Source organism: Plecotus auritus, assembly GCF_963455305.1.
Source record: "Plecotus auritus genome assembly, chromosome: 7".
Taxonomy (NCBI): domain Eukaryota; kingdom Metazoa; phylum Chordata; class Mammalia; order Chiroptera; family Vespertilionidae; genus Plecotus; species Plecotus auritus.
This window is the reverse complement of record NC_137774.1, coordinates 97,452,113-97,474,974: the sequence shown is the minus strand read 5'-3', so window position 1 is coordinate 97,474,974 and position 22,862 is coordinate 97,452,113. Positions and strand designations below refer to the sequence as shown.

General features: G+C 39.9%; 1 protein-coding gene across 1 annotated transcript in view; it reads left to right on the top strand.

Annotated features, from left to right (window-relative positions):
* Positions 1 to 81: 81 nt before the first annotated feature.
* LMNB1 (lamin B1) overlaps positions 82 to 22,862 on the top strand; it is a 47,727-nt gene continuing 24,946 nt past the window's right edge. Inside the window, exon 1 of the mRNA XM_080678735.1 lies at positions 82 to 776. Coding sequence (XP_080534861.1) covers positions 418 to 776 — 359 coding nt within the window. The 5' untranslated portion in view covers positions 82 to 417. The remainder of the gene's footprint in view (positions 777 to 22,862) is intronic.

Below are 22,862 nucleotides of genomic sequence, written 5' to 3'. Positions count from 1 at the left end.
CCAGTTGGTGACTGCCCCGCTCGGGCTGCGCCACCCCCGCTCCCGCCCCCGCCGCGCGCCGCCCGCCCGCCTCTCCGCCCCGCCTGGGAGGAAACAAAGTGCTGCGGGCGGGAGACTCGGCAGCGGCGGCGGCGCGCGCGGACCCAGATCGGCCCTCCCGGTCACCCTTGCCCCGTGTCTTCCTTAGTGCGTGTTTGAGTGTGTGTGTGTGCGCGCGCGCGCGTTTTCTTACAAAGGGCATTTTACGACTGATTGATTCGTAGTCTTCCCCTTTGCCCTTTGTGCTGTAACCCCGCTCCCACCATCGCGGATCGCCGGTGTGTGCCTTCGGTCCCGGCGTCGCTCCCTTCAGCCTGCTGCGTGTCCCCGTGCTGCCCGCGGCCTCCCCGCTCCGCGCCGATCGCCTCGCCGCCCGCCATGGCGACCGCGACCCCCGTGCCGCCGCGCACAGGCAGCCGCGCTGGCGCTCCCACCACGCCGCTGAGCCCCACGCGGCTGTCGCGGCTGCAGGAAAAGGAGGAGCTGCGCGAGCTCAACGATCGGCTGGCGGTGTACATCGACAAGGTGCGCAGCCTGGAAACGGAGAACAGCGCGCTGCAGCTGCAGGTGACGGAGCGGGAGGAGGTGCGCGGCCGGGAGCTCACCGGCCTCAAGGCGCTCTACGAGACCGAGCTGGCAGATGCGCGGCGCGCGCTGGACGACACTGCCCGCGAGCGCGCCAGGCTGCAGATAGAGCTGGGCAAGTTCAAGGCCGAGCACGACCAGCTGCTTCTAAAGTAAGTCCTCGCTTGGCCGCCGCGTTAGCACGCGCAGGGGCTGGGGGCGCAGCCCGCGGGGGCCTCGAGAACCTCGGAGAGGGAGATCGAGGCCCAGCGTGCCCACGCCCTTCCGAAGGGGTAGGGTCTCCATCTCCGGGAAGGAGAAAGAATCTAGTGTTTCTTAGTGGGCGCAAGTGTGGCGGAGGGGGCTTGAATTGTAGCGATGGTGGGACTGAATGCACATTTCCTGATCCTGGATACCGAGCAGGGCCGGGCAATGTGCTCTCCTAGGTGCGGGGAGGTGACGCCCGGGCGCGCGCTCCAATGCGCGCCCCAGGTTCCGGCGGGGCGCGAGACAAAGCGTCTGGTGGGTTTGCAGTGCCGAGGTGGCTAGTCAGCGAGGATTTGCCGCCCGCCTTAAGAATGAATGAGTTTTGCGCTGGGCGGAGGGAGGAAGGGGAGGGACATGCCTTAAATGTCCCGGTCTCCCGGGGGTGGGTCCCGCCTTGGCGCGCTTAGTCTGGGCCCTGTGACATTTTGTGATCTTTCTGCGCCTGCCTTGAAAGAGGACGGAGGGGCGGGGTCTGAGCTGCGCGCCACTGCCGGCGCAGGGCCAGTTGGGTTTTCTAGCTCGTTAGCTTTCACCGGGGGAAGGTGTCCTTTCTGCGGAGACAGGCGGGACCCTTCGTTGCTTCTGAGCGCGGGACCACAAGCTGGGTTTTTGCATGTCGTGGCCTCCATTCTCTGATCCGTGAACCTATTACCCCCCAGGCAGCAGCCCCTTCCCTAGTTTTTGCATCCCCATAAATAATGGTTTGTCTTTCTGGTAATGGTGGAAGACCATGCTCATTCCCCGCGTCTGTCATAGTGATGACAGGCCAGGGCAGGTCAAAGGGTGTTGTGTAAATGTGTAGTGTTGTGGCGAGGGAGAACTTGTAGGTATTCCACCGGGGTCTGACTTTCATTCCAGTGCACGAGGGTAAACTTGCAAGCCTTTGCTGATCCTACCTTCACTTTATGATGAGCAAAATGGCATAATTGTCATCATTAAGCAACTTAGTGTTGATATCAGGCTTTAGAAATTTGCTAAATTTGAATCCAGAATTCACTATCTCCATCCTCGTTGCCAATTGAAATTTTGCCAAATGAAAATAGATTTTGACTTTGACTCTGCTCCTGGATGTCTTTCTATCTGTATCCATGTGAATGACTGTCTCAGTCGCTGATTTTGTAGGTGTGAATCTGTACTTCCCCGTTACTAAACACTCATAAGAACGGTTCATAAAAAGATATGTGTAGTTGGTAAAAATAAAATATATTAAAAAATACAGACTTGATTTACTGAAAAACTAAAATAGTCTCTTGCCTCTTTCTATGAGGCAATCATGTTTGGCCCTTTTTGTGTTTACTTCTTTAAGTATTTAGTTCTATAACTCAAAAAATAAGCATAAGCTGCCCTGGCCTGTGTGGCTAAGTTGGTTGGGCATCATCCATGCACTGAAAGGGTTGCCAGTTCGATTCCCTGGTCAGGGCACATGCCAGGTTTCCTGGGGCTGGATTCCCGGAAGGGGCTGTGCAGGAGGCAGCCCATCGATGTTTCACATCAAATGTTTCACTCTCACATAGATGTTTCTCTTTCCTCCTCTCCCTTCCTCTCTGTCTAAAAATCAATAAAACCTTTAAAAACCATAAGCTTATATTTCTGTTTCTTATATTTACCAACCTTTGGTAACTACATGTCATGTTTTAAAATGAATCCATTCACTCACACGACTGTCTCCATTTTCCTATAAATTTTTTGTTAATGAATTTCTTCAAATCTTAGATGCTGTTGTATGACTCACCATTGTTATGTGTACTACTAAGAAGAAAAAACACATCAGGGCTAGTTATGTAGGGACCATCCTGTTGGGCCCATCCCAGTTTCAGAGATGTTAAAATGTAGCACTGATTATGTATCTATTACATGCCAGACACTGTTCTGTGTGTGGAGGATACAAAGATTACAAAAAAAGTTAGCGGAGGATACAAAGATTACACCCCTCGAACCCGCCCCCAAAAGAAACAAAACAAAAAACCACACCAAAAAGTTACTATCCTTATGTTTCTGAGAGTACAGTAGGGGAGATACCCAGTAAGAAAATACTACATTTCATTTAATCGGAGGCATTTTGATGCTGATGCTTTTTACATATTTCCAGAGGGTATCCTTGGAAGGTTTTTCACTCAGTAAGAAGACTGCCATCTGGCTGACTAGTTGTAAAATGCTATGTGTAGATCATGAGATGCCTGCTGGTTTCAATGGGATTAAAGTGGGAAGAATGTGTGTATTAGAATCAATGACATGCATGTGATTTAATGTTAGATAATAACAGACGCTAGGGGAATAAAAATAAAGCGGGGCGAAGCAAAAGTGTGGTTAAGAAAGGCCTGTCTGAGGGGTTGACAGTCAAATAATCTGAGATGCTGAGTAATGTCCTGGATTATAGTTTTCTTAAATCTGTACATATATTCCTGTTGTCAGGATTAGATGTACAGTAGCATACCCTTATAAGATGGGGCTATGTTCCAAGACCTCCCATTGGATGCCTAAAACTGTGGATAGTGCTGAACCCTTTAGATATACTGTATATTGTTAGTTTTTTCCTATAAACATGTACTTACAATAAAGTTCAGTAAGTTAGTTAGGCACAGAAAGAGATTAAGAACAATAGCTAATAATAAAACAGAACAGTTCTAACAATACACTAAAAAAGTTATGTGAGTGTGGTCACTCCTTTCAAGGGATCCCTTGCTAAAGTTTCGTATAGGCTCAATGCATTCTGGTACAACATCTTGCCATCAATCAGAACGTTTTCTATATTCCACACATAAATTTTAATGGCTTTATCATCTTAATTTATTACGCACTGTGGTTGTAACTTTTCCTTCCTTCCTTCCTTCCTTCCTCCCTTCCTTCCTTCCTTCCTTCCTTCCTTCCTTCCTTCCTTCCTTCCTCCCTCCCTCCCTCCCTCCCTCCCTCCCTCCCTCCCTCCCTTCTTCCCTCCCTCCCTTCCTTCTTTCCTTCCTTTCTCCTTCACCTGAGGATATTTTTCCATTGATTTTTAGAGAGAGGGAGAGACAGAAATATTGATGTGAGAGAAACACATCGATTGGTTGTCTCCTGCACAAGTCAGGGCTCAGGCCGGGTAGGAACCTGCAACCGAGATACATGCCCTTGACCAGAATCGAACCTGGGAGCCTTTGGTCCTCAGGCTCACGCTCTATCCACTGAGCCAAACCAGCTAGGGCTATGGCTGTAACGTTTGCAGTTTGAGGTTCTGTATAAAAACTAACACAGGTTTCTTTTTCTTTCACAATTTTATGGATGAAATATTTGTTCCTACTGTAGAGGTTAGCAAGCTCAAAATTTTAAGATTTTTTTTTCTTATTAAGTCGAAAACATTCACCTTTTCACTTAAGGTAAGCACTTTAGGCTTCTCTTTGACATATCTGAATTGTCAGTGTCACTACTCTTGCATTTTGGGGCCATTATTAAGTATATAAGGGTTATATGAACACATGCACTGAGATACTCTGTAGTTGATCTAATAACCGAGAGTGATAAGTACAATATATAGCATGGATACCTTGGAAAAAGGGATGCTTTACATCCTGGGTGGGATGGAGCAGAACAGTGTGAAATTTTATCACATTTACTCAGAACAGCTTGCAATTTACCTTCAACAATAAAGATAAATGAAAAAAGCAACTTATTTCTGGCCCTGACCAGTGACTCATGGGCATCATCCAGTATACCAAAAGGTTGCTGGTTGCATTCTTGGTCAGGGCACATGCCCGGGGGGCAGGTCCATCCCTGGTGGTAGGGGGTGTGCACGAGGTAGCCCATGGATGTTCCACTCTCACATCAATGTTTCTCTTTCTCTCTCCCTTCCTCTCTCTCTAAAAATCAATAAAACTATTTAAAAAAACCCCAAAACACTTAATTTTGGAATTTTCCATTTAATTTTTTTGGATTGTGGTTGACTGTGGGTGGGTGGGATACTGTTTTTTTTTTTTTTTCTCTAATATGCCATCATTGCTCAAAACATGCCCCATTTTACTTTGTTTCATATTTCAACCCTGGGCATGCCTTGTATAATTTTGTTCCTAAATAGCCTTATATTTTTTTGTTGTTAACTAAAGAAGTACTTGCCCTTCAGTATATCTTCAAACCCTTTAAATATGTGTAATCATAATACCTATTACCTAAGTCTACTTTCTTCCCAGGAACTCTGCTCTTAAGACATGCAGTTGACAGACATCATAGGAATTTACTGAATTTAGATCCAGCTTCTTCCTAGGTCATGTATTTCCTTTCCTTGGTTCCTTCCTTCATTTTGTTGGAGAACATCCTTAAGTAATTTATTCAGAAAAGATGGCAGGAGGTAAACTATGTGATTCCTGTGTCTTTGAAAATAACTTTGTCTCATGCTTTGATGATAGGCTAGATATAGAATACTGGTTTAACATTTTCCCTCTCAGAATTTGAAAAGTATCATATCGCTCCATTTCTTCAGCATCCAGTATTGTTATAGTCAGGCCAGTCACAGTTATTTTCTCTTGGTAGCTGCTTTTGCTTTTCTTCTCTGGAAGTTTTTAGAAGTCTCTTTTATCTTGGTTTCCCGAGATTGCATGGTGATAGGTCTAGGTATGGCTATTCTGTCACGCATCCTAGCTGTTATAAGTGGGTCCTTTCAGTGTAAGCACAATCTTTATTTAGCTTTGGGAAACTTACTTTATTCCATACCTTTTCTGTGCTCCGTTTTCTTGGTTTTCTCTATTTGGAATGTTGAGCCCTTTGGTTTCTTTTTTTCTCATAATTTATTTTTTTCTTTTTTTAAATTTCTTTATTGATTAAGGTATTACATATGTGTCCTTATTCCCCCATTACCCCCCCTCCCACCTCCCATTCATGCCCCCACCTCCCTGTTGTCTGTGTCCATTAGGTTTACATGCATGCATATCAGTCCTTTGGTTGATCTCTCCCCCTTACCCCCACCCTCCCCTACCTTCCCTGAGGTTTAATGTTCTGACTGATGTTTCTCTGTCTCTGGATCTATTTTTGTTCATCACTTTATGTTGTTCATTATATTCCACAAATGAGTGAGATCATGTGATATTTATCTTTCTGTGCCTGGCTTATTTCACTTAGCATAATGCTCTCCATCTCCATCCATGTTGTTGCAAATGGTAAGAACTCCTTTTTTACTGCAGCATAGTATTCCATTGTGTAGATGTACCACAGTTTTTTAATCCACTCATCTGCTGATGGGCACTTAGGCTGTTTCCAAATCTTAGCTATGGTGAATTGTGCTGCTGTGAACATAGGGGTGCATATATCCTTTCTGATTTGTGTTTCTAGTTTCTTGGGATATATTCCTAGGAGTGGGATCACTGGGTCAAATGGGAGTTCCATTTTTAGTTTTTTGAGGAAACTCCATACTGTTCTCCACAGTGGCTGCACCAATCCACATTCCCACCAGCAGTGCACCAGGGTTCCTTTTTCTCCGCATCCTCACCAGCACTTGTCATTTGTTGATTTATTGATAATAGCCATTCTGACAGGTGTGAGATGGTACCGCATTGTTGTTTTGATTTGCATCTCTCTGATGATTAGTGACTTTGAGCAGGTTATCATTTGTCTCTTGGCCTTCCTTCTGTCTTCTTTCGTAAAGTGTCTATTTAGATCAGTTGCCCATTTTTTGATTGGGTTATCTTCTTTTTGTTAAGCTGCATGAGTTCCCTGTAAATGTTGGAGATTAAACCCTTACCGTTGATATCATTGGCAAATATGTTCTCCCATGCAGGGGGCTTTCTTGTTGTTTTATTGATGGTTTCTTTTGCTGTGCAAAAGCTTTTTATTTTGATGTAGTTCCAATTGTTTATTTTCTCTTTAGTTTCCATTGCCCTAGGAGCAGTATCAATGAAGAAATTGCTTTGGCATATGTCAGAGATTTTTCTGCCTATGGATTCCTCTAGTATTTTTACGGTTTCCCGTCGTATGTTTAAGTCCTTGATCCATTTTGAGTTTATTTTTGTGTATGGTGTAAGTTGGTGGTCTAGTTTCATTTTTTTGCATGTATCTGTCCAGTTTTCCCAACACCATTTATTGAAGAGACTGTCTTAACTCCATAGTATGTTCATGCCTCCTTTGTCAAATATTAATTGAGCATAGTGATTTGGGTTGATTTCTAGGTTCTCTATTCTATTCCATTGATCTAAATGTCTGTTCTTGTGTCAGTACCAGGCAGTTTTGAGAACAGTGGCTTTGTAATACAGCTTGAAATCTGGTATTGAGATCCCACCTACTTTGTTCTTCTTTCTCAGGATTGCTGTAGCTTTTGGGTCTTTTTTTTATTCCAGATGAATTTTTAGAAAGTTCATTCTAGGTCTGTGAAATATGCCGTTGGTATTTTAATGGGAAGTGCATTGAATCTATAGATTGATTTGGGTAGTACGGACATTTTGATGATGTTGATTCTACCAATCCATGAACATGGTATGTTCTTCCATCTGTTTACATCTTCCTCTATCTTTTTTTTCAGTGTCCTGTAGTTTTCTGCATATAGGTCTTTTACCTCCTTAGTTAAGTTTATTCCTAGGTATCTTAATTTTTTTGGTGCGATGGAAAATGGGATTGCTTTTTTAGTCTCTCTTTCTGTAAGTTCACTTTTGGTGTATAGAAATGCCATAGATCTCTTTGCGTTAATTTTGTATCCTGCTACATTGCCGAATTAATTTATTAAGTCTATTAGTTTTTTGATGGAGTCTTTCGGGTTTTTTTATGTACAATATCATGTCATCTGCAAATAAGGACAGCTTTACTTCTTCTTTTCCAATTTGGATGCCTTTTATTTCTTCTTGTCTAATTGCAATCGCTAATACTTCCAGTACTGTGTCGAACAGGAGTGGTGAGAATGGACATCCCTGTCTTGTTCCTGTTCTTAGGGGAAATGGTTTTAGTGTTTGCCCATTGTGTATGATGTTAGCTGTGGGTTTATCATATATAGCTTTTATTATGTTGAGGTATGATCCTTCTATTCCCACCTTGTTGAGAGTTTTTATCAAGAAAGGGTGTTGGATTTTGTCAAATGCTTTTTCTGCATCAATTGATATGACTATGTGATTTTTATCTCTCAATTTGTTTATGTGATATATCACATTTATTGATTTGTGGATATTGTATCATACTTGCATTCCTGGGATAAATCCTACTTGGTCATGGTGTATGATCTTTCTGATGTACTGCTGGATCTGATTTGCTAGAATTTTGTTGAGGATTTTGGCATCTGTGTTCATGAGGGATATTGGCCTGTAATTCTCTTTCATTGTGTTGTTTTTATCTGGTTTTGGTATTAGGGTGATGCTGGCTTCATAGAATGAGCTTGGAAGCGTTCCTTCCTCTTGAATTTTTTGGAATAGTCTGAGGAGGATAGATTTTAGTTCTTCCTTGAATGTTTGGTAAAACTCCCCTGTGAAGCCATCTGGCCCCGGGCTTTTGTTTGCTGGAAGCTTTTTGATGACTGCTTCAATTTCTTCCATAGTTATTGGCCTATTGAGATGTTTAGATTCTTCCTGAGTAAGTTTCTGAAGGTTATATTTTTCTAGTAATATGTCCATTTCCTCCAGGTTGTCCAGTTTGTTGGAATAGAGTTGTTCATAGTATTTTTTAACAATCCTTTGTATTTCGGTGGCGTCTGTTATTTCACCTCTTTCATTTCTGATTTTGTTTATTTGGGTCCTCTCTCTTTGCTTCTTGGTGAGCCTGGCTAGAGGTTCATCAATCTTGTTTATCCTTTCAAAGAACCAGCTCTTGGTTTTGTTGATCTTTTGTATTGTTTTTTTGGTCTCAATGTCGTTATCTCCGCTCTGATCTTTATTATTTCCTTCCTTCTGCTTACACTGGGCTTTTCTTGTTGCTCTCTTTCTAACTCTTTGAGTTGTAGGGTTAGGTAATTCATTACCATTGTTTCTTGTTTTTTGCAGTATGCTTGTAGAGCTATGAACTTCCCTCTCAAGACTGCTTTCGCTGTGTCCCATAGATTTTGGATTGTTGTGTTTTCATTGTCATTTGTTGCCATGATGTTTTTATTTCTTCCTTGATCTCTCTGATAACCCAGTCATTGTTTAATAGCATGCTGTTTAGTCTCCATGTGTTTGATTTTTTTGGATTGTTTTTATTGTAGTTGATTTCCAGTTTTATGCCACTGTGATATGAGAAGATGCTAGATATTATTTCTATCTTCTTGAATTTGAAGAGACTTTGCCTATGACCCAACATATGGTCAATCTTTGAAAATGACCCATGTGCACTTGAGAAGAATGTATATTCTGTGGCTTTGGGGTGAAATGTTCTGAAGATGTCAATTAATTCCATCTGGTCTAGTGAGTCATTTAGGATTGATGTTTCTTGGCTGATTTTTTGTTTAGAGGATTTGTCCAATGGTGATAGTGGGGTATTAAAGTCTCCTACTATGATTGTATTGCTGTCAATCTCTCCCTTAATATCCTCCAGGAGTTTTTTTATGTATTTGGGTGCTCCTGTATTGGGTGCATATATGTTTACCAGAATTATTTCTTCTTGTTGGATTGCTCCCTTTAGTATTATGAAGTGGCCTTCCTTATCTCTTGTTATGTCCTTCAGTTTGAGATCTAATTTATCAGATATAAGTATTGCTACCCCAGCTTTTTTTAAATTTCCATTCGCCTGGAAAACCTTTTTCCATCCCTTCACCCTCAGTCTGTGTGTGTCTTTTTTTCTGAGGTGGGTTTCTTGTAGATAGCAGATATATGGGTCGTGTTTTCTTATCCAATCTGTCACCCTATGTCTTTTGATTGGGGCATTTAATCCATTTACATTTAAAGTTATTACTGATAGGTACTTATTTGTCGCCATTTTTATTCTTTACCCCTGTGTTCCTTCTTTGCTTCCTATTTCTTTTTTTTACAGCAGACCTTTTAGCATTTCTTTTTTTTTTTTTTAAGAAAATAGCAATTTATTTTATTTTTTATTTATTTTTAATATATTTTATTCATTTTTTTACAGAGAGGAAGGGAGAGAGATTGAGAGTTCAAAACATCGATGAGAGAGAAACATCTATCAGCTGCCTCCTGCACTCCTCCTACTGGGGATGTGCCCACAACCAAGGTACATGCCCTTGACCGGAATCGAACCTGGGACCTTTCAGTCTGCAGGCCGACGCTCTATCCACTGAGCCAAACCGGTTTCGGCCCTTTTAGCATTTCTTGCATTGCTGGTTTGGTGGTAATAAATTCCCTTAGTCCTTTCATAATTTTTTTTTCATTCTGTGAAATTACTTTGTCTATTTTCTCCATCACAATAGTGATATTTTAAAGGCATAAATCATACTTTTAATTCTAAGAAATATTTTTGAAAAGGTATTTATTTTATACCATTTCTATTTTCAGAATGCATTGTTTTCTTTACTCTGTCTGAGGGTAATATTTAAGGTTTTCTTCTTAAATTTCTCTTCTGTGAATTGGATTATCTCTTTTTCCTTTCTCGTCACTTATTCTTTTTGTTTGACATGTTTTTTTGTTGTTGTTGTTGTTGTTGTTTTTTTTTCTTCTTGCTACTGATTTTGATCCTACATTTACAAATGAAGCACTAGGTAATGGTTGAGTATTACTGCTGTTATCATTCAGGTAATTCCTCTGCATTTTCTGAATAGAAGAACAAATTAGAATCTCTCTGATTGAATAGGGTGTGTTGCTGGCCATCTTGTTGGAGGGCCTGCAGTTAAGGTAAGGGGTGCTGAGCAGGGCCACATGCAAAGCTGTTCCCTGAGTTAATCCCTCTATTTTAAGTGTGCCTCACTATTCCCCTGTAGTTCCTGTGTTCATGTTCTGTGATGGGTACTTTAATCTACATTTATTCTAGAAATTTTGCTGAAATGTCACCTAATGATTCTTTTCCTATTCACTTTGGTGCATCACATACTTTACTGCTTTTTTTTATTATGGTCTAGTGGGGAGGCTAATAGCTGTGCATAGTAAATCAGCATCTTGGAAATCAGTTAATTTTGAGCAATAATTGAAGTACAATTTGTATGATGAAAAGAAAGAAATGTCTTATTTTTCATTGGTCCATTTAGGTTTTTTATTTGCTTAAAAATAATTTTCTATACTTAACTTTTTATTTGGAGCCAGAATGTTGTAATCAGTCTATCATTTTGATGGTTTTAGATTAAGTCAACAGTCTTGAGAATTATAGATTCCAAAATTACTTAGTCCCTTTGGTGTCCTCAGTACACAATATACCTCAAAGACAGAAGAATTAATGGAGACACTTGGCCTTGCTGGAGAGAATTTGACAACAGCCTCCACTGAAACTGGTCTTTAGATCCATCTGACAACAGCTCTCTGATCTAAGATACAGCTACTCCAGTTCAGTCCGAGTTTAATTATATTTTATTAGAAGCTTTTTTGGGGTTTTCAAGAATGATGATGTATGTCATCAGTCAACACTTTAAAGAAAAAAAGTAAAGAAAGATTGACTTATTTCAAAATTTCAGTATTAACCAAATATGCAGGAAAAGGAGATACAAGAAAATTGTGTTGATTTCAGTATCTAATTTTGTGGCTGCATACATTTCTTTTTCCCTCAGTGATAAGGGTCCATAATCTTTTATGCAAAACCCCTGCTGCTAGATGTGCTTTGGAAGTAAAAACAATTCCCACGTTAATAAGGTAATATGATGCATATACTGTGTATGACACCCCCAGTGGGGTCTAGGGTAGCACGTCATCATGAAACAGATATATCTGCAGGGAACGATATTAATAGTCACAGTAAGTGGCGAAAGACATCTAAAAATAGACTCACATTCATTCAGGTCTGGTTTTGTTACCAAATGAATTAATGTAAATTTTAGTTTTAGAACTCTAAAAATGTATAAAAGAGATTATCAATTTGTATTTTAGCATTCTTTTTCTTTTTAAAATTTATATTTTCTCTCTTCCTTTTTTTTTGTTTTTTTGTTTTTTTGTTTTTTTGTTAATCCTCACCTGAGGATATTTTTCCATTGACTTTTGGAGAGAGTGGAAGGGAGAGGAAGAGACAGAGAGAAACATCGATGTGAGAGAGACACATTGGTTGGTTGCTTCCTGCATGCACCCTGACCTGCAATTGAAGTATATGCCCTTGACTGGAATTGAACCCAGGACCCTTCAGTCCACAAACCAACGCGGTATCCACTGAGCCAAACTGGCTAGGGTTCCAGAACTTTTCTTTTATTCCTCATTTGGTTTATGGTAGATAATAAAGCTTGAAAAACTGCAAAATTAACTGTAGGTTTCTCTTTGAAAATTATAACCGAATTAGAAAAATGGTGATGGGGGCTCATTGGTATGTCTCTAATATAATGAATGCTGTAGGATCATTTGAGATGTTGAGCAACTCACTGTTCCTTCATTAAACACACACACACACACACACACACACACACACACACACACACGCCCCGACTTGAAAAAGGATGTCCCAGGAAACACAGTTGTTAGGCTTGAAAGCCAATGTTTTCAAAATAATCTTTGACATATTGTACACAAATTTTGTTAATAATAATAGCAAAATTTCATATTTTTAGAAACAATTGATGCTTTAAAAATATAATTTACCTTATGAAAATAAAAGTTTTTTTTCTCCAAATAGAATAAAGGATAATGTTGATTATGTTTTCTCATGATACATGTGGATCTGAAGGTTTGTAGACTTTCTACCTCCATCCACAACCATCAGTGATTTGAGGAAGATAGTTTTGAGGTAGAAGGATCAAGCATACTTAGTGTATTCCTTTGGGAAAAACAGCATTTGTTACTACATTAGTAAGGAAACTACTGATGGGAAATTGTTTGTTTTTTAAATATATTTTATTGATTTTTTACAGAGAGGAAGGGAGAAGGAGAGTTAGAAACATCGATGAGAGAGAAACATCAATCAGCTGCTTCCTGCACACCCCCTAAAGGGGATGTGCCCGCAACCAAGGGACATGCCCTTGACCAGAATCGAACCTGGGACCCTTGAGTCCGTAGGCCGACGCTCTATCCACTGAGCCAAACCGGTTAGGGCAAGAGAAATTTGGATTTGTGTGTTTTCATAAGTAAGAATGCATGTGAATGCTGACTTGCTATTAGCAAGTATGACTGGGACAATGTCCATCACACTAGCCTGAGCTAGGGTAGTATCAAACAAAAGCACCACCTGAAGTTGCAATTTCCTGTTTTTGGTGACTTGGGATAGGCACTTAATTCTTTGAGCCTTTATTTCCTCATCTGTATAATTGGGGTAAGGAATAAGCAATAGTTTTGGCTGTTATATATGGGGAATTTTTGAAAGTTAACGCTTTTATTACATAAAAATTATATGTTCATTATGGAAAACTACAAAACACGGATAAAACACCAAGAGGAAAATAAAAATCGCCCTTAGTTCTATCTCCCAGAAGTATAAGTCCTAAAAGTTTTCCTCTCCATCACATTAACAAAAAAATGGGTTGATGATAAGTGTGGGTATGTAACCTGTATTCACCAACACTATTTTATGAACATTTTACACGTCAGTAAATGTGTGATACCATTACTGAACATATTTTGAAGATCTCATTGCTAACCTTTATTGGCAACTTCTGTTTGCTGTGACTAAGGCTTTGCAGGTAAGTACAGCTACCCAATTTCTCAGAGGCCATAGGGGCCATGACAATATTAGAATTTTTCCTCTGGTTAACTGAATGGTTAAATATTAACTAATTTACTGGTTAAATGTTAACCACTAGATAAAGTTATACAGTTTTGCCAATTTTTGATGCCACTAGTAGCTGACGAGTGTCCATTTCCTATTTGGATGAATTTAATTTTAATTTCTGAAGGTTCTTGTTCATTTTTATTATGCTCATGTTGCTAGCATAAAGGAGTAAAAAGATAAAAATTCAGGTTATAATCTTAGATTTCTGCCAATATTTTTGGTATAGGCCTACATGAAAACTGAGGTTTTCTTTGGCTAATATATTTAAATGGGCTTTTTTAAATTTAATTTTTGGCCGTCAGTAGCTTTTGGGTTTATTGATCATAGATAGAATTACAGCACTTTTATTGTTGGGTCTTGTATCATCTGATCTAAACAATTCATTTGTAAATATATAAATTGAAACCTAGAGAGATTAAAATACTTGCGTAAGATGCAGGACAAGAGCCAACATTCATTTTGTGCTTATTGTGCTTGCCAGGTACAATGCTAGATGCTCTATAAACACTCTTTAAACCTTATGATAACCCTGGTGATAAGTGAGGAAACTTGAGGCTTAAAGTAAAGTCTTTTGCATAGGATTACTTAGCAGATAGATAAATGGTGAAGTTAAAATCGATTCTAGCTCCGTCTTCGAGCATTTTGATAAGGTTTTTACCAGTATTGCCTCATTTAATCCTTACAGCGGCGCTGTTTTGCAGGTATTATTCTGATTACCAACTTTCATGAAGCAGGCTCAGAGTACTGTCATCTGTTCTTGGGACTTGTCTTACATAGATGGTTACTTTCCAGGTCCGTTTGGCGGCTACTTTTGGAAATGGTACTGTGTGTGTGTGTGTGTGTGTGTGTGTGTGTGTGTGTGTGTGTGTGTGTGTGTTAATTTGATAGTTCATAGCTCCTAGGATCGTAATTTTGGATGTCAGGAGAGTGTAGTAATGGAAGCCATAGTTTCAACTAACTCGGGCTTTGTTTGCTAATTGGGAAAGGGTGAAGATGAATTACTGAAAGAGACCTCTTTTTTTCCTTCCTTCTTAAAAAGCTACTCTCCTGCTTTACTCTATGCTTTAACAATTTTAAAATAAATTAAAAATCTCTACGTAAATCTTTAGTAGTCATGATAGAAATGTTCTTTTCATTTATATTAAGCACGCATTTGTGGAACAGTCACTATGTGCCAGGCCTTGAGCCAGATGCTGGGGATAGAGGGCTGGGACGCTCAGTCCCCGTTATCAAGTTACTTCCAGTCTATTGTAGACGGTAGACAACAAATACTACAGTATTGTGATACTTTAAAAGTGATACACTAATACAGTGTAATAAGTGCTGAGCAGTAACCACATAGTGCTATGGGGAGACAGAGACTACCACCCAAGACCAACTAGGAGCTTTGCAAAGGTTTCAAAGATGTCTCAGGGGAATTGGGGAGGTAGTGATATCTGAACTGAGTGTTGGGAGGTAAGTAGGAGTTGACATCTAAAGGAAAACATTGGGAGAGGGTGTTGTCCTGGATGGCAAATAGGTCATTGAACTAGAGCCATCTATACTAATAAAAACCTTGGGGGTGATCAGGCCTGCAGGGGAGCAGTTAGGCGTCAATAAGGCCGGCAAGGGAGCAGTTAGGGGGCGATCAGGCAGGCAGGCAGGCGAGCGGTTAGGAGCCAGCAGTCACGGATTGTGAGAGGGATGTCTTACTGCCAGTTATTCCCCGAAGGGTCTGAGATTGGAGAGGGTGCAGGCTGGGCTGACGGATACCGTCCCCCCCACGCCCCCGCCTGCCCTGTGCATGAATTTCATGCACTGGGCCACTAGTATATATATAAATAAGGTGTTTATATATAGGGTTGGCTTTTATGTAATGAGGTGCCTCAAGAATTTTAGGCATAAGGGTGACATCAGTCTGGCTATTCTGTGGAGGGAAATAAGAGTAGAGATAAAAACACTAGTAGGGACACTTGGGGAGTAATGAGGTGACTCCTGAATTGAGGTAGGCAATGGGGAAGGACAGGAAATAGATTTGTGGGTTTAGGAAGAATAGAGTCTAAGGTGCCGGGGGAGATAGTGTTGCTCTTAACAGAGATTGATGGGGAAGGAACAGGTTTGGGGGACCCTACTCAGTCAGGGTTAGTGACTGAGTGCTGTTGGTTGGACTTCCAGGTGGAGATGTCAGTGGTAATTTGGAGTAACTCTCCGGAGCTCTAAAGAGAGGCTTGGATTGGAGCATGGGAGATATTTGGGGGTAGAGAAAAAGAGAAGAGGGGCAAAGTCAGAGACATGGACAACATCTACATATGAGGACGAGGCAGAGGAGATGGTAAATAATAGCCCGAGAAGTAGGGAAAGAGTCGAATCATCACCATCTGTCCTCCCTATACCCTCTTCCACCTCCCTCCACTCCTCTGCCCCCCAACAACATAGGGCTAGAACACTGTAGAATTTACCTTCTTTGGGAGCTTTAATGTCTGAGACTAGAATGACTGAATTTAAGAAAGCAGCACATAGCTGCAGTTCAGGACCAGGAAGCTGCCACGGCTGTTGTATGGACAACTGCCTCATGACACCTAGCAAACAAAGTGGACTGTTTCAGAAAAACTTCACAGACCCATATCCCGTATGAATATAGGTGCAAAAATTCCCCCCCAAGATGCTAGCAAACCAAACCCACCAATGTGTAAAAGGATTATGTACCATCACCAAGCGGGATTTGTCCTGGGAGTGCAAGATTGGTTCAGTCTAGGAAAGTTAAGAATGTAACACACCATATTAATAGAATGAAGCACAAAAACCTTATAATCATCTCAATAGGTGCAGAAAAAGTATTTGACAACGTATACTACTCTTCCATAATAAAAATACTCAAATCAATAAAAGGGAACTTCTTAACCTGATAAAGGGTTATCTATGAAAAATCTAGCTAATGTCATACTTAATGGTAAAGACTGCCTGTTTTCTCCCTAAGATCAGGAATGAGGCAAGATTGCCCACTCACCACTTTTATTCACCATTGTACTAGAGGTTTGAACTAGGGCACTTAGGCAAGAAAAAGATATAAAAGACATTTGGATCAGAAAGGAAGAAGTAAACCTATGTCTATTTACAGATGATAATCTCATAAATAGGAAATCCTAGGGAATCCGTAAAAAACAGAAAGATCTGGAGAGCTAATAAACAAGTTCAGCAAGGTTACAGGATATAAGAACAAGGTACAAAACTCAATTGTGTTTCTGTACACTAGCAATAAACAGTCCAAAAATGAAATTACAAAAACTCCATTTTCAACAGACTCAAAGAGAATGAAATGCTTAGGAATAAATTGAACAGAGGAAGTGCAAGACTTGTACACTGAAAACTATAAGATATTGTTGGAAGAAATGAAAGAAAACCTAAATAAGTGGAAAGATATTCCATGTTTATGGGTTGAAAGACTTAATATTAAGATGGTAATTTTCCCCCAGTTGACCTACAGATTCAATGCTATCTCTATCAAAATCACAGCTACCTTTTTTTTTGCAGAAATTGACAGGATGACTTTAAAATACATATGGAAATGCTTGATATTCAGAATAGCTGAAAAAATCTTGACAAAGAACAAAATTGGAGGGAGGACTCAATTCCTGTTTTCAAAATGTACTGCAAAGTTACTGTAACGTGTGTGTGTGTGTGTGTGTGTGTGGTATAGACATAAGGACAGAAAAACGTCAAGTTTTAAGGACCTTGCATCTTAGCAGAAAAATTGCACAAGGATAAAGAAGGTGGCCCCAAGACACTTTTCTTCTTTTATATACTTACTAGAGGCCCGGTGCACAAAATTCGTTCCAGGGGGCGGGGTGTGTCCCTCAGCCCAGCCTGCACCCTCTCACAATCTAGGACTGCTGGCTCCTCACTGCTTGCCTGCCTTCCTGATTGCCCCTAACCGCCTCTGCCTGCCAGCCTGATCACCCACTAACCACTCCCCTGCCAGCCTGATTGCCCCTAACTGCCCTCCCTGCTGGCCATCTTGTGGTGGCCATCTTGTGTCCACATGGGGGTAGCCATCTTGTGTGTTGGAGTGATGGTCAATTTGCATATTACTATTTTATTAGATAGGATAGATGCATTAGAGAACCTAATTTGTATCCATATTTGTATAGGTTATTTCTGGGCTCTCGGTTCTGTTTATTGGTCTGTGTATGTTTTTGTTCCAATATCATACTGTTTTGATTACTATAGCTTTGTAGTATAGTTTGAAATCAGAGACTGATACCTCCAGCTATGTTCTTTTTTCTCAAGATTGCTTTGGCTATTTGGGACTTTTTTTGTGGTTTCATACAAATTTTAGGACAGGAAATTTTTGTTTGGGCATATTAATAACTTTATCGTAATAAAGTTTCAAAAATAAAGTTCCAGAAAAAGGCTATTTTCTCTCTAAAAGTCTGGGCCATGGCTAGATAAAGGGCATGTTCATTCCGAAGGGTGAAGAAGCCTCAGAAGCTGAATGATCTGATAGTCACTGGAATAACCAACTAGTGTTGAGTGGTGTTCAGCTGCCATGAGACAGCTGTTCAGAAGAACAGTAAGGTAAATTAAAGCAAAGAGCTCAAACAGCCGATCTAATTGGCCTGGTTCTTTATATAGAGTGGGTCTGTTTTGAGGGATTTAAAAATCCTTGTTTGCACCCTGGCTGCTACGGCTCAGCAGGTTGGAGCCATGTCCTGTTTGCCATAGGGTGACGTGCTCTATTCCTGATCAGGGCAAAATCCCAGGAGGTGAGTTTGATGCCCAGGAAGTGCATACAGAAAGCAACCAATCACGTCGATGTTACCCTTTCTCCCTTCCTCTCTAAAATCAATTTAAAAAAAAATCTTTGTGGATATGATTAAAAATAACAATTTTAATAGAACTGTTTCTGCCAAGTCTGGTTTTTAAATCCCTCAAATTTAGAATGTATAGCTTTTTAAAAGGCTATAGGATTAAGTCTATCACATCAATATTATACCTTGGATAGATTTTTCCATAAGCACCGATATTTCCAACAGATTTTATTCATTGAACAAGCATTTATTAAACACAAATAATTGCCCCTGTCCACTTTTTTATATATGCAGTATCATAATCTTTGGCAAATTTTATGGAAATGACATTTAATAGCCAGAAACTAACTTTATATAGCTTTTTCTAGGTATGTTATTCCGCCAACTAAGAGATCATCTATAAGTTAGGTCTCTTAAATTGAATTGCTTAATGTAACTCTGTGGGGTTTTTGTTTTGTTTTTAAAATATTTTTATTGATTTCATAGAGAAGGAGAGGGGGAGAGAGATAGAAACATCAAAGATAAGAGAGAATCATTGATCTGCTGCTTCCTGCACGCCCCCTCCCCCCGCCTCCCCCACTGGGGATCGAGCCTGCAATCTGAGCATGTGCCCTGACCAGGAATCAAGCCATGACCCTCTGGTTCATAGGTTGATGCTCAACCACGGAGCCACGCTGGCCGGGCGTTAATGTAACTCTTTGTATCTGTATTTCTGTAAGTGGAAATCAAAGAATGACAGAAGTGTTTGAAAAAATAATGAAAATTATAGCGCTGTAAAGAGGGAAACAATGCCCAAGCATGCATATAGATCCTGTCCTGAAAATGAACACAGATTTTTTGCTCGCAGGTATGCTGTGGGTGTTTTAGGCTGAATTCAGGGATTTCTCTGGTGGCTGTGCTACTGGTAAAACTACACATTTCATTCAGCTGAGCATTTGTGATATAAACTGATAAAGGAAATGTTATCAGCGGGGTGATGGTTGCTTAGTATGACTGGTGAAATTCAAACGCCCCCAACTGCATATCGAGCCCACAACCCAGGGGCATGTGCCCTTGACCAGAATCGAACCTGGAACCCTTCAGTCCTCAGGCCAATACTCTATTCACTGAGCCAAACTGGCAAGGGTTGGGAGGGCATTCTTTTTTTTAAATATATTTTTATTGATTTCAGAGAGGAAGGGAGAGGGAGAGAGAGATAGAAACATCAATGATGAGAGAATCATTGATTGGCTGCCTCCTGCAGGCCCCCCTACTGGGGACTGAGCCCACAACCCAGGCATGTGCCCTTGACCGGAATTGAAGCCGGGACCTTTCAGTCCGCAGGCCTGCGCTCTGTCCACTGAGCCAAACCAGCTAGGACAGGGCATTCTTAATTAGGATAGAGCATCAACTACATTTTTTTTTTCTATTTATTTTTGTTAATCCTTAACTGAGGATACTTTTTTCATTGTCAACTACACTTTATAAAACTCTCTCCCTGTCTGAGTTGGAATATTGGTTCTTCTGTAAACATCTACAGTAAATGGGTATGTTTTTTGACTTATATTCAGTGTGCATATTTTTAGTGTTAGATGCACATGTTGAATTTAGATGAAAACACAGAAAGGTCTCCTAAGGAATACCTTAGGCAGGTCAGTCACACTGAACAAATCCAGTTATGAAACATAGTCAAAGAGGAATGCCCACTGGCCCTGGATTCCTATCTAAGTTGCTCTCTGTTCCTGGGCATTGTCAGTTGTTCCTCTGCTTAGGTGAGCGCTGCAGCCAATTCCTGTGCGTGGTTTAGGATGTCAGTTCTGCAGGTTTCTGCACTTAGATCACGGACTGACAGGTCAGGACTTCCTGCAGCACTTTTAATGAATGAAAAATAATAAGGCAGTTAGAAAACTGACAAGATTATGTTCAAGATGTTAACTTGCTGCAGGGCCTTGGTATTTTGGCAGCTTATGTGGCCCATAAAACTCACTGATTCATGGCTTCTGATCGAGTGTAATCTTATGAATTTTTTCATTATCTATCTAACTTAGGAAATTGGCAGAAGATAGGGAGAACATCTAGGAATGAACTTGTAGAGATTATAAAAGTGCCACAGTTTATTTATTTTTAGGAAAATACATGATATTTTACATAGCATAAAAAAGGCAGAATGGGTTTTTGGGGAGACTATTGAGACTACCAAAACAGTCATTATTTATACACTAGAGGCCTGATGTACGAAGATTTGTGCAAGAATGGGCCTTCCTTCCCTTGGCTGCCAGCACCACCTTCACTCAGGCCAGAGCCGCCTTTCTGCCTTTGCTCCAGCCCGGAGCTGCCTTTCCGCCTTCCCCACTGCCCAGAGGCCTGGAGCTGCTGGGGTGGTGCAGAATGCCTTCATCGTTGCCATGGCGATGATGCAAGTGTCCCGCCCCATCCCCAGCTGCTAGGCACCTGTGTATGCAAATTAACCCACCATCTTTGTTGGGTTAATTTGCATACTCACTCCTGATTGGCTGGTGGGCGTCACAAAGGTACAGTCAATTTGCATCTTTTTCTTTTATTAGTTTAGATTGTCCATGTAGAACTCTCAAAGAGTTCTCAGTCTCCTGAGTTAGCTAAGTACTTGCACAAGAATGGGCTTGGATGCTAAGGGTAACATAAATGTGCAAGAAACAGACATAGTATCCAACTCTCCTCCTCTTTCAGCCAGGGCATATAAGGTTAGCTTTCATTTGCAATTTTAAGAACACTTGTAATTCTCATTTGTATCTTCCTAATATGTTCAGTAATGTCAAAGTTACAGCTTTAGGAAAGAATCTGTAATGGAACAATGTATATTTTTACAAAATAACAGCGGTATAAGTAACTAATAACTTGACATCAAATTTCAGCTGTTACCTTGGGTGACTCCAGGTATCACACATTAATAGCATATCCTACTCATCCCCTTTAGTCCACTCCTTGTCATATCTGGTCATAATTTTTGTTGAAGAAGCCAGCGTGTTCTAGTCTTTGGTGCACTCTCTTAGTTTTTTTGGCTCCCCGTATTTCCTGTACTCCACAAGGTGTTGCGCAGTATCTTTCATTTGTGGTTTAGCATTCTGGATCTGGAACCATGTACATTAATTATATCCATTAAATCAATGAAGTAAAACACACAGAATTGGAGGATCTGTGAAGTTGGGGTGATATTATGTGTCTTTGTGTTTGTGTGTGTTCAGTATCCTTGGTGGGCTATTTGGTTTCTGGGAAGCACAGGTTCACTCCCCTGCCATTGCAAAGTACCACATTATGATATGCGATTTAAATATTAAACAGGTGCAGTAGAGTGTTTGTAATTGTTAAGTAATATGAGCCAGTAGCTTTTGTAAATATTGTGGAATACATAAAGTTTTAAAAAATCATATGCATTATAATATGTATTCCTGCCCAGCTCTGGTCATTTCTACAGTGGGATAAAATAATAGCTCCTCCACAAGCATTGATTCTGTTCTGTGGAGTTCCCAGCTAGGACCCAACAATTGTAGTAATGAGGCATTCTTTTTTGTTATAAATTAATGACTACATAGGATTAAAAAAAATACTTGATTTTTTCCCCCACAAATCTTCAGTGAAAGGTTGCCATCTTGTGGTCTTTTTAAAATAAAGGATTTAAGAAAAATCTGATATGACTGCTGAGATTTTATGAATATAGTTGTTTTATGATACCAAAATGAGTAAGAAAGAAATACTATTAAATCTTCTCTTTATATTTCCTTATATCCTTTGGACAGATTTGTTCACTTTATTTTAATATTACTGATTTAAAAAAATTTCTGTTAATTAAAATTTTCTCTTTTAGCCCACGCAAACATTAGTAGTAGAAATAATCTTCTACAATTGCAGTTTTAATTAAGAGCAGATATGAGAATTTTGATATTAATTTCTAATTAATGATAATAGAATTATTTGAATAAAAAATACTTTTCTTTAAGAGGTAATTATTTGACAAAATATATCCAAAGGAACCTTAATATTATAATATAGAACTCCAGTTAATTAAAAGTGATATTTAAAAGAAAAAGAAACCTCAATTTAGATCTCATTTTTTTGGTAGTTAATAATATAAACTAAAATAATTAATTTTTCTTCAGAGACACCCTAATTTATAGTTAAGGAAGTCCTAAAAATCACCTCCTATGTAAGGAATGTAAAATGCTTGCAAGCTTGGGGTCAGTTAGTTCTTATATCAAGGGAGTTTCTATATGATACCAAGTTACAAAATTGCTTTTTATAATAACTTTATTTTCACGTTTTTAATCTCATTTTATATCTTGATTTATAGGTCCTATTCATCCTGGTTTATAATATTCATTGTATTAAAAATAATAAATATTTATATTTTTTAAATGTCTGAGAATCATTTATATGCGCCTGCATATATGTCTCATACATGCCAACGCCCCCACCACCACACCAGAGTTGGTAATTAAACATTTACCAGCATACTATTGGATGGAATCCATACAATGTTCTAACAACGAAAAACTGAAG